Source organism: Neodiprion virginianus, chromosome 1 (genome assembly GCF_021901495.1).
Source record: "Neodiprion virginianus isolate iyNeoVirg1 chromosome 1, iyNeoVirg1.1, whole genome shotgun sequence".
Classification (NCBI taxonomy): Eukaryota; Metazoa; Arthropoda; class Insecta; order Hymenoptera; family Diprionidae; genus Neodiprion; species Neodiprion virginianus.
Genome location: NC_060877.1, coordinates 9674216 through 9687612, shown reverse-complemented (window position 1 = coordinate 9687612; position 13397 = coordinate 9674216). Strand labels below are relative to the sequence as shown.

The window sequence follows — 13397 nt, the reverse complement described above, 5'->3', positions numbered from 1 at the left end:
CAGACATTAAACTTTTTCGGGTTTGAATTATCGGGGATAATTCTCACCGGCTAGACTGGACATTACAGAGCCTCTTATATATCCGTGATTATTGCCCGTAGAGAACTGAAAGGGCGAGACTTGATAAACAAATCCTCTCAATGCTGCTAAAATCTTATCGATACATGGATCATCGGCTGCCGTTTTCTTGGCTAGCGTTTCACCGCGGACCACAAAGTGATTGCTCACCTATATCGACCCGCTTTAGAACGAGCAATAAATAGCCCGAATAAGGTGAGTTTACTGAGATAGTGAACGGCGTTGCTACGATAAAAAACCACCGTTTTTCCGACTCCCAGGCGTTAGTTAGACTATAAACGAAAACGGATAACCGCGGTATTAGTTTTAACCTAACATTCAGACTTCTTGTCCGTTATTTGTTCCACGAACTTTCGCGAGAACAATTCTTGCGTGATTTGTTAACCGCATATCAGCAGCCAGTGTCGAATGGCTCGTCCACCTCAGTACCAAACGTTGAAATCAAATGCAAAACTCCATCTGTGTAGGATATTTTTGACTGCGATCGGAACGTTCGTTCATCGCAACAAGCGCGTTATTTGCAAAGCTTCACGATTGGATGCATCCAACGAACGATCCAGCGATGATGAAAACGAGATACGTATTGCAACATTGCAAAGATATCGCTGGCCTGTTTTGTGGAACGAGGTTCACGTACGTTACACCGTTGCACCATGCCGGGATAAAAATGAGTAACGGCAAGCGAATCGCTAGCAACCTGCAGTTGGACAGGTGCATCTCTACGCGAGAGCATCTCAACCGTTTTCGAATCGGTCGGTGCACCGCTCGTTCTATTATCTCCTCCTACGGTCCGCAGTCCAAGGCAGTATTGTATGCAACTGCCGTGATGGTCACGGCTGACTGCGAAGCGCAAGGGTTGGGCAAGATACGGTAATGCAGACTGGACAAGGTAACGTGAGGTGAGCCAGAGTAAGACAAGCCTGATCGCGTTCACGATGCCCACGAATGATCTCCGAGACCTCCTCTCCGTAAACCACGCGACACGCTGCGCCAGTTTCAGCATCACTCTTTCCTCTGTTCGAACCAGCCAGTTGCTCGTTCGTTACATGCGATATCATTTTTCCTCTCTTCATTCTCCCCTTCGCCTCTCACGGGGTTCGGCATCTTGGTTCCGCCCTCTGACCAATATTCTGTTATTACCATCCGCGTACCTCCGGCAAATGGGCAGATAAGTCACGTCAAAGGCTGCTTGGTCTCACGCCAAAGTTAGATGACCACCGCACCACCATAGGGGATGTGGCCGACTATGACGTGAGTAAGGTGTCTGTGTATTCAGCCACTCTGACCAACTCGTGTTCGCGCTAGTTCCCACGCCAATTTTCTACTTCATAATTGCCTTCTTCGTTTATAATATACCCTAATTTAGCAAATAGCTGTTTTGGCTGCTCGGGATTCTTCTTTCATCGCGATTTGGCACGTATAACGAACCGTGAATATCGAAGTTGGCAAAACCAGAATAATTGCGTTTTCGTTTCCGTACAATTTCCCTGGAAAAGCACCGATGCGCGCGTGTTGTTCATTGCAGGACAGTTCCTACGCAAAGGGTAACGAAGTCTACTGAGATTGGCGATAATCAAGGCACAACTCTTTTCCGGTTGCTAATTACCAATTATTGTCCAGAGTGCATAAAACTTAAGAGCTTCGGGAGAAATAGGTACAAGTATAATCTAGACATGTTCTACGTATCGCCGCGGCGTGCAGCTTGCTCGGCGAAGGACTGAATCGGCTTCCGGCTCAGATAACGTGCGGCTCACGCCCCGAGATATATGCCAACTTTAAAGATTAATAAGGCAGATTATGTAGAAAGTGAAGTAATTCACCATTGTGGCCTACGACGTCGCGGGAATGCCGTGTCTACGAACTGTGGCCGAGCTGGGAACCGACCAAACTGCTGTGCCAATTCTGAATTACAGTATCCGGCAGTTTGAGTGGCTTCGCAGTGCATGCTAGCTAATTGCGAATTATCAAGTGTTAAAGATGGCCTGGCATTGTATTGCTAATATCCCAATTTCTTTTCGAATTCGCGATTTCCTTTGGTCGGTTGATTGAGATGATCCCTTATTGCATTAAATTTGACTGTTTCAACGATTATAGAAGTTCATTAATGTTAAGTTTGCAGATCATTCGTGTGAAAGGATATCATAGAAAATCATTTTTCGTTTAACCATAACTATGCCTAATAAAAAAAAGGTATTACATATAATCGGATGAATCTGATATAAATGACAGATACAATATGTGAAGTGTTTTTATTATGATTGGAGCATCAATACCGAAATTACGTCATAATGAATTAGCTTCCTACTCGGAGACTTTCCTCACAGCGTAATAGAGGAGCCAATTTAATGATCTGAAAACAACTTTAACCGTGTTTTTGGATCCCTACCGCCTCAAAGCGCGGAAAGACGGTGGTAAAAGCAACTCATTTTTCCCATCACCGATCACGATGCTGCGATTATATTAGCGAGATCGACTCCTTGTTGACTTCGGTGGGTTATTCTTGCATACCTGTGATAGCCAATCGCTACCCGTCAATCAGCCGACGAAGTGAAACCTCCATTATTTGCATGCGTGGGTTACGTGACTATTAAAATTATTCACTCTGATCGAGAACGTCCGAGTCTGGTATTTATGTTCCACTGAATACTTTTTTGAACAGAAACTATCAATTTCAGCCTACCTTCTTTATTCTGGCTCTGTTCAAGAAATTGTTTAAAATTAATTAACGTTTATAAATCGACTTGTCAGTATTTTTCTTTTCTTTCAACCGAACGTTTCTCAGTCCCGTATACCTTTTTTAATAATCAAATGAACTGAACAACAATCAGCTAACAATTGGAGAATCCTTGGATTGCAATGAAGTATATTAAACATGTTCACTCATCACTCTTCGCGCTCTATGCTATACAATTTAATTTGCGATAAGGTAATAAGTAGCTATTACAGCACGTTGTCAATTTTTCTAACAATATTAGTGTAACCGCTAACGTGTTCTTCGATATTTGTCCCCACGAGATGAATTGTTCAATTATCGCCACATCAATGACGGTTGGCTTTGATGACGAAAGACACTTTGGCCAGTAAAAAAAGATGAAATTACACGCAAAGAAAACACTTGCCAATTACGCTGATTTGCTTTAACCTATTTCCAGCTGATCTCGCAAATTTTCCAAGACCCAACCAGTCACGGTCAGAGGTTCTTGTTTTTACTTTTACTTGCACTTGACATTGGTCAACGTCAAAGTCTTTAAAAAGGATTCCCACAACTCGTGTATCACAGCTTCCGAAAGCATCTTAAATGTTGGTATCGGAGACTTCAAACACAACGTAACCTGCTTCATGCTTATAGGTAAGACTAGATCACAGCGAGCAAAAACGAACAAAGTCAACTGATCACGAGATCATGGATCAGAGGTGACGACCCTTCAGCGGTAGCTGTCACTTTCTTCTACCTCGCGTGACCCGAGCTCCAACTTATCTCAGTCTAGTGAATATATAGGTATATCTATAACTGCAGTCGGAACCTCGAGCTCGAGCTCAACCTTCATTGCCTGTATCTGCGCCGTCGCGTCGTCCGCTAGATCTCATAAATTATGCTGTTATAATGTCTCTTTCGACAGGCAACCAAGGAACGGATAATACATAGTTGTATTTTCGCGCTATAGATACGAGTACCATTGATGATGGTAAACTGTGCAACATCTTTTTTTTTTCTCAAACGCGATAGCTGTTCACTACGCGAGCACGTTTCAGGCTAGAATTGTCTTTTCTTATTTCACCCGTCATTTAACGATCTTACCGTTCTCTTACAACAGACTACTGAAAGTATACCGAGATGCAAAGTGGGCCATTGTTGCCAATTACGAGATTCAAATTAGATTCTCATTGCGTCCTAGTTGTGGCAGGTGGTGGGAAAACAGTCGAATCGTATACCTGACTAATTGCACGATGCAGCGTAATAACGGGTAAGGATTAACGAATCGTATGACGTCACTGCATCTTCCGGAGTTTTTGTTGAGGGGCCATTGTCGGTTAACAATCGCGGGAATTATTTCGAGCTGAAACCGCATTCCATTCATCTTCACTTTTTTCAATTAAGCTCTCGGTTTACCGACTAACGGCACGGTATATTTTTAACCTCTTGTTTTTTATTCTTGTATCTACCTATAGAAAAGACTTTGTAACTGAGATCAAACGTCCGATCCAACAATTGAATAGTGGTTATCAGTTTCTGCTTCATCATTATGAATTGTTAATTCTGATGATAAATTGCCATTTTTACTCAAACGGCCCTCTCACTTAATCAACTACTAGATACGAATTATGGCAGGCGATCGTTACATGCAATATACCTATATTGTATCGGCAACGTTATTATGATGAAAATAAGGAGGCTGCTCGCTGAAATTTTCTACATATGCTCTTACTGTAGAATCAAGCTTACGTCACTGATTTTAGTTAATACATCATCTAGTGAAGATCGGAGTATCAGAAATTTTGTGTAATGGTTCAAATTTCATTGAGATAAAGTGAATTAGGTTACGGTATGAACATTCCACCTAATCATTTGTTCCACATGTTGCCAGGATGTAGTTAATACTGTATCATGTTGTCATGCTACTTATTACTTGCCATGTGACGATTAATTTATTTGTCCTTGTGCAGAAGATGACAAAAGCAAATGGAACGGTTCGTATTGTTTTATGAAATGAGTACCTAAATCGTTTCTCCCACCAGCACGCCGTTCCAAAGTCTATTTAACAATGCTGAAATTTCATTGCATGAAAGAACTATGTAAATAAATTAACATGATGTATTTACAATACATCAAGTAAGACGCACTAAGAGTCGCTCTTCAATACTCGAGTTCCGACAAATAATTTTCTTTTTCTTTTTCATTCTTCTCTCTCAATTATCCTGTGTATTTTGTTTCGAAAAAAAAACGATCAATCCAAATTCATGCAACTGAAATTGAATCGTATATCCGTTTAACGAAACTCAATTTTTTTTACTCTCATTACCACTTTGTAATTGGGTAAAAATTCTTCGTTTTATAGTGACAATATCTGCTAATTTGAGACTGACACCTCTAAAACAGATATTATATTCAAGAAAAAAAAGAGCATAAAAAAAAATACGCGTCAATGCGATGTCAATAATTCGAAAGTGGACGCTTCATCGTCTATCAGAAAAACATTGACGTTAATTACGACTGCGGATGTATGACGCAAGAAATATGAGACCTCTGCACAGTTCTACTTGGGGTAATTACTCGTGTGTGAGTATAATAGCATTGTTACAGTAACGAGTGTGAAGGATATCCAGAAAAAACGTAATCGCTATTGCAGTATCTGCATGTGCCATAAAAGTCAAATACGCGCCTGTTCCTCATTACGGTGGTGCACGAGCTGATTAGAAAGCAGCGTACGATCTACAACTCCAAGGCAACAGTGCTCACCTATTGGCCTATCTAACTCCCCCATTAAAGTTATAACTGTCTGCCCATGTACGATTCCGCTTCTAATTGACCCTCAGCCGCCGATGCGGGTAATCAGAGCCACAGTCACTTTAAAGTTGCCGGTGCATAGCTGAATGCTTTTCATTAAGGTGTCGAGGCCACGCGCGTGCTCGTCAAGTCAACACTTGCTGCGCCAGTGGAGAAAGCATCTGCACCAGTTAATTACCAACTGCAGTCCCGTTTCTGTTGCATTTCCTCTACTCGACCGAAGCCTCTCGCTCGAATTGCATAACGGGACGTGCAGTCCCAATAGGCACCGATGGTATCTGCGGTAGTGGTCGGTGATGAGATTTGGTCTCACTCGACGGGCTAACTATAGATCAGTTCACGTGTGTACACTGATTTTTAACGAATTTGAGAGGTTTAACAGAGTTAGATCATCGATTTTAATCAGTTCTATTTGTATGTATCGTACATTTAATGTTCAAATATGGCTTGGTTCCGTGATTCCAATTTTGACTTTGAAAAAATTCAAAGTTTCAATATGATTTCGAAAAACTTTAGGGAATAGCGCAATGTCTAAAGTTTGTAGATCATTTTCATTGCATCGTCTTGAAAAATCTTCAATGACCCTTGAAGATTTCACAGGATTTCGAGCAAATCAATCTGCAATATTTCACGTGACCAAGTTTAAACGGCTGAACAAGTCTCAGATATAATTCCAAAGTACCTCAAAAAGAAAACAAAATATTTATTTTTTTCCAACTTACAAGACAATATAAAAAATTTTCCAACATTTTTATTGGTGTCAGAAAATTTTGAGATTTTAAATGATTTCACGAAAGCATGTTATAAGAAAATTCAGACATATTCTGAAGAATTTTTGATAGTTTCAAGAGCTGTTTGAATATTTTGTAACATGTAAAAAATGTACAAATATTATTGATTCGGACGCGCTAGATTTCGGGAACATATTCAACCCCTTCATTGAAACGAAGCCAGCGGAAAGTGGATGAGATGGAGAGTACTTTCAGTCTTTACGTGACACGGTATACAGCCATACAAATTGTGTGTAGCTTTTTATCTCGGGCCGAGTACCACGTGACGAAAAGACCACCGAAAAGCGGATTTTTCTGGCGCCATGATCGTTTCTGGGAGCCAATGCGCGAAAAGCACAGAAGTAAACGTCCGAACTTTCAGTGGCAGCTGCCGCGGTTGCAAAAGAGTGAGGATCCATTGTATGGTGATGAGAACCAGATGGCTTTCGGCTCTTCTTGCTGAGAGATTTACAGGACCTCCGATAAGATAACATTGTTTTCAACTTCACTCTTAGTAACGCTAAACGAGATCCAGGAGATCGGACTCGGCCTGCACATCCCACACTCGAATCTCTTGACTATACCATCCTGGCTTATTACGTTAGTTTGCTGTAAATTGTACCATGGAGCTTTATCAGCGACATTAGCATGCAGGTAACGCCATCGGAGGCTGATGTTGCTGATTCGCAAACTACAGATTGTTTTCCGCTTTCTTCTTTTTTGTTTAATAGCGGCTGAATTCGTTGTCCATTGTGACATTTGTAGCTGGTAGCTGGTGGGCCAAAACACCATACATATATACGTAATTCGAAGAGGATTTTTTCCGTTATGCCTCAATGATAAAAATTTGGATTCTCACAAATCACCCCAGCAAATGAATATTAACTGTTCAAAAAGTTAATAGTGTTCATTAATTATGGACGTTTGGCCAGATGTTTATGGATGCGCCGTCACGTTTGAAATATACTGTTTTATGGACAAAAAAGAAATTGATTCTAATGTATATTGATGCTGACCATACGAGCTCTTCCTCTAATTCTGCAGCACCCATATATTTTTGCGGCAAAAATATAAAATCGATTATCAGCTATACAAGCATCAAATAAGTACCCAAGCTATCCACAAATGGTTAATTGAATAATCACCAATGCATAAGATTCGATGCGGATTCCAACCCTGCCAAAGAGCTACTCGTTCCTTCAATAGTGGTTAAAATTTTAATTTCCCAGTTAGCAGCGGACACGCAGCTTGGTTTTCTAGTTCCCGCAAGTTATGTACGGTTTTGAAATAATGGCCATTGTAAGTAATAGTTGTTACTTCGCTGAATATTGTAGATCGCATTCTGCCAATGACTGCTGCACCCCTTCAGCCTATATTAGTTATTACACTCAAGCAAAGCGAACGGGCAATTGTGGTAGTATCTACTTATTGGGTGATCGGAATGCTGCCGCCTCCTCTTATTCTTACTCATAGAATTTCAAATCGCTGTACATGTAATAACATCAACTATACTACAGAATCTATTTCCTTCGTAGGTAGAGAGGATCAACGGTATATGAACTTGCGTGCTCTTCACTTTTCAATCAATAACTCCACCGAGCTACTGTCGTTCTATTTTTTCCATGAATATTCACCATTATCATGGCGGACAAGATAAGAACGTAGTTCATTCAGTGGTAGTCTATCAAAATCCGGGTCCTATTTCACTTACGAGATCATCCTATTCTATGTTATTGGAGCCCGTTTAAATTACTTCGATCTTTGTGCTGTTTATACTTACAAGCTTTTGAATTCAGTCAAGTAATTTTCGAACAATACTTATTTCGTAGGAAACAACAAGTGCTAATGATCTACGTGGATGCATATGAGTATCGATGATTTCTTCTGTCAAGCAACTGCATCCTCGGATAATCTGGCTTAAAATTTTAACGTCTGGTTACATAATTCTCGCATTTCACTGTATCTACTCGAAACTTGTCAACCCACTGAATGCTTGAGTAACTGCAGAGGCATAAAGACATTCACTTTCAAATGTTTGCAACAGGTGACACTACAGGTTTTTCAACTTGATAAGCTGGCTCGTGCATTTCGTCTTTTTCTTGGTCGTTCTTTTTTACCTGTGTGTTACGTACAATCGACGATCACGTGTCTCGGGACTCGGGATTAGTTGTATAACGAATATTAAACAGCTGCAGAATAATTTGATCTACATACCTATAATATGATACGCATTTAGTCAGCCTTAACTAACTACCGATTTAACACGTTTCGTAATCACGGGTTAATTGGTCTCGTGAAGTACCTGTTATAATTAGTATCAGAAAACACAGCGTCATCTATCATTCTTCGATCATGAAATTACGATACTGAATTTTCTCGTCATAAAATTTTATTACAGGTGCAACAAATAATTGGTACATAAATCATCGTCCAGGTTTACTCTCAGGTTCCCGTCACTATTTTCCTGGCCAAGTTATATGCGTTAGCGTAAAAATTTAACATAAATTTGGTCAGGTTTTGCAAGGAAACGGGTATATTGTGTGCAAACGAGTTATGGAAATATATGTGTATGGATGCCAGATATGTGCATAAACGTACGCACAGCTACACGACCCTGAGCTTTAGCTTAGACATTCACTACGTCCAACATGTAATGATTTATCTCTTGTTTCAGGCTCGGGCAATGATCTGGTGGTTGTGTGGGTTCCTGGTCGCAGTTCAATTGCCACCGGGTGTAATTTCCAAGGCTGGTGAGTTTTGCACTTTATACATACGTGATGCTAACATGCACATCCATTCCAACATGAATCCTTTCACGCGATGGGCATATCGTGATATATGCCACCAGATTAAGAGCAAATTATGGTCATTGACAGCGTTCCTGATAATCGTAACCTGCAAAATGTTCAATTTGAATTGAAATAAACTTGGCACTTGGTGAGAGAAGGAACATTTCGAAACACGGTGCTTATGGTTATAAAAACTTGAATACATTACCAGTCCGTGATACCTTGACAGCTATTTGTGATGAGTTCAAATTTAGTATGACGTTTCCCTTAAAATCTACAACCACAGTTCAGCATACCTGTAATGTTGAATCCAGCAATTCTCGTAGATCAAACAATAAGTCAGAGATTTTATTTAGCAGCGTAGGACCACATTTTATAAGTCTGAGCTACTACACCGATCGTTTCACGTGAGCTGGATTCTTATCGACAGATGTCATCGCAACGCAGATTGCGAGTCGGTTACTTTGTACCTTATGCTACCGGCTACCTGCAACGTCTCTGCAGGTCTTACTTCGACGTGCTTGCAAGCGAACCGTAAATCCAACAAGTATTTCCAGCTATTCTAGTGTTCCTCGCTGAGCTTTTCTTTCCCGTCAACTGCCGCTCTAGCAGGTAGCTCTGTTATGCAAGATGCCACAATTTCCGTGGGAAGAAGTCGCGAGGTAAAAAATCCAGTTCTCTAACACCACGGCCATTGCAGTAGACCGGCCACATATGAGACGGGAACGTATAAACCCTTTATTGAGCACGTCGGTTAGCGTGAAAACTACAGCATAGAACCGTGACGGCATAAATATCATAGATTAATTGTAGTTTTTACTGCTCACGAGTACCTTATACCCGCAGAATGTGGTTCTTCGATGAAGAATATCTGATATTGCAAACGAATTTGTTTTCTCCGATGTTGAATGAAGATGAAGTTAGAATAACGTTAATGTAACGATGCAGGTTCAAGAAAAATCGTTACTTTGCACCTTCGGGGTTTTCTGAAATTTAATAAACCATTGTAAATAAAACATACTCACAGTTTCAAAAACAAGTCTTCTTGAGAGTCATTCTGAAACTGCTCAATAATAATTTTTTCCCCGAGATTTTGTTACGTGAACGTTACTGACGACAGCCTCCTGATGCTGCTTGTATTTTTACGTACTTTGTTCGGAGATTAGCAGTATAAACATGCATAAAGGAAAATGAAGAAGGAACTGGTTGTCTTACGGATCTGGCAAATAAGTCAGAAAATGAACAAGGATTTTTCTTGCCTCGAAACTTGAAGCAATTGTTTTAATGTCATAACTGGAGTGACGAGTTTTGGAATAATAAGGTTTAAATTTTACTTGACAATGAAACGAACGCATAGAACACCTACTATTCCAATGTTATGTTTAGAAATTTTTCGATCATGCTTGATATTGAGAAATGTAACATTCAACACCCCATTTGGAACCTTCGTTGATGATCAGAAATTCTGGTAACATTTCAATTTTTCACGATGTCAGATTGTTCGGTAAAACTGAACATAAGCATTTGATCTCCGATCTCGGGAATCTTTGTTGTGGTATTGAGAAGCCAATTCAAAAACAAAGATATAGTGATAAAGAAAAACAAACAGTGCTTTGGAATCACTTATGAACGAAGTTAAACGAAGTTTGACTTTTTGTTATTCAATTTTAGAAGCCTCAACATGATAAATCTTCTCTTCTTAGACCTGATAAAGCCACAACGGGACGACTCGTTTTTTCGATCGATTCGTAGTTGAAGTATCATCCGGTACACAAGTTTAAAGTCTATTAAAATTGATCGAAAGCGCGAGCCCAGTTCACAAACGATCTCGCAGCTAAGGAGTACGGTGAAAATAACTACGAAACTTCGACAATTCGATTAATCCCGTTACCAATATCTTTTTTTTAGGAAAGGATACGCAGAAAGGCTTAATCAAAATCGTGCAATAGTTTCAAAACAAAGCAGGAATAGGCGGTGATTATGAATAGCTTAATTTGCATTGATATGCTTGACACTTGCAACAATAGATGGGTAAGCCCGAACAAAAATACACCGTATGAATATAATCGCGTGAGTGAAGGTGCGGTAATGCGAAGCGTTTACCTCTTGACAAAGGTTATGGTAGTTACTGCCCGCTAACAGAATATGGCAAGGATGCGCCTTTCTCCACCTAACTCTATGCGATGACATTTGCATTCCAATACCCACTGACAGCTCCCCATCTCGTATCGAGATTCGCAATGAAGTTACAACGTGTGCATATCCTGACATGAACTTTGGATCCGATTAGGGCATTAATACAGATTCCAGTATGATGCTTACTTTTTAGAAGAACATCGATCTGCTTCGTCCAACACACATTTTTATTGCCGTAGCAAATAACCTCCAATTACGCTCCACAAATTCTAAGCAATGGTCGTGAAATCTTGAAAAATCGAGAGAACATTGTCGGTATAAGACTAGTACAGGATAGTAAAACAAATCTGTAATCGATGTTCCAATGGCGATGGGGCGGTAAAAAAAGTACCGAATGATCAAAGTTTTGTACAGAAAAATGGTCGTCCGACAACAATCGAGTGTTCTAGATTTCTGCTCAACTGACGTACTCTATAACAAGCTGCAGAATGGGGAAAGAAAATAGCGCAATTGACCTAGCTGGGTCATGTAACGACCAGTAAACTATGGTTTATAAACTTCAATACTCTGATATTAGTTTGAAAATAACTAACCTAGCACATTTTAGTAAACTATTCGATACGTTGGTATACTAAAATGACTCTATACTTTCTTTTTCAGGCTTATGCGAGGTCGAGACGGGCCAGTCGAATATCATCCTTGACATCGAGGAGAGCAGAGGAAATGGTGAGTCACTCATATCTATCACGATCAGGTATCAATCTGTTTACATCTTTCGATCTATCAACTTCAACAAATTCTTTAACTTGATACTCATAACTGACAGTCATAGGAGATGACGCGGTGCGTTGGCAGTCTGATCACCTACGCGTTTATCGTTAGGGTTGGAATGGTTTACCAACTGGTCTACGTCGGCTGTTGGCCATTAGTAATTACTTTATACTTTATGCTTTACTATAACACGTTAGCCACACGTATCTAAAAAACGGTTGCTTACTCCAACGACCAATGAGGTGTAGTAAACGTGCGGCTGTATATTCCTCATCAACGTATGCGATCAAAAAAGGGCTATAACTGTAAGGGTACTATGAAAAATTCAAGCGTAAATCACCAGGAACAAAAGATTTATAATTTAACTACCGCCTGCATTACTAAACTAGTATGAGAGTAGCTTGCTCGGTAAGCGAAGATGAAGAAATCAAGTATGTGTTGCTGCTTTGGTCGACACCTCTAAACTTCCTTGATCAGTACAAGTTCAATTTGTTAAATATAATAATTTCTACACGTCATTTATAATCTGAATAGTTTAACTTTTTAATTTTTCATACTTATTCGCAGTCTCCAAAAGAAAAATAGACAGTGTAATGTAACCTGACGCTTCAACAATTGAACCAGCAATTCAAAAGACAAGTTAAAGTCTATGAGTGAACTTCTCTACGAAAGTAATCATACTCTGCTGTGAAAGTCCCGAACTTCTTACCTTTTTGGCACATGGTTCGGTACAATAGGCTGCAAGTTGAATGGTGCACGCTACTTTGAGACTAGCAGAGTTAATTGGGCAGCGTTCAAAATTGATTAACCAATAAATCACCCATAGACAGAAAAACCGTTCAAAACTAGAAAAGAGGGTGAGAACTGAAGTCCATGTTATGAGCGCAGGCGTAGGTGGTGATTAGGTAATGACTAGCTGAAATTTCTCCTGCAGTCAGTGACACACGGTAATTAAGATACTTTCAATCAGGGAACAGAACGCACCTAGTGCCTGTTAAACTGACGTCGAGTCTTACGTCAAAGATTTGAGGTGAATGTGTGCCCAAATGAAAACGTCTCATCATCAGGATTACTTAACCAAACAAATATGAATGTGAGCAATTATGTTTACGGAAGCGGACGATATTGACATCTATGTATAGTTAATAATTGATGACGAGCTTTCGGTTGCATTCGACTATTGTAGAGAAGATCGTGATTTATAACTCATGAGTTCAAAGTTTTATTTATATTTGATGGGCAGGATTGTAAGCAAAGCATAGCAAACGATCACTTCTCGTTTGAAAAATCACTTCGTTCAACAATTTCCGATACGTTTATATTAAATTACAAAAATTCTAAGCTTTG

At 39.9% G+C, this 13397-nt stretch overlaps 1 protein-coding gene across 5 annotated transcripts in view; it reads left to right on the top strand.

Annotated features, from left to right (window-relative positions):
• LOC124307925 (cadherin-99C) overlaps positions 1-13397 on the top strand; it is a 112940-nt gene that overhangs the window by 72527 nt on the left and 27016 nt on the right. For all 5 annotated transcript variants that reach the window (XM_046770161.1, XM_046770309.1, XM_046770227.1 and 2 more), the window contains exons 2-3: positions 9029-9104; positions 11940-12005. In XM_046770161.1, coding sequence (XP_046626117.1) covers positions 9029-9104; positions 11940-12005 — 142 coding nt within the window. The remainder of the gene's footprint in view (positions 1-9028; positions 9105-11939; positions 12006-13397) is intronic.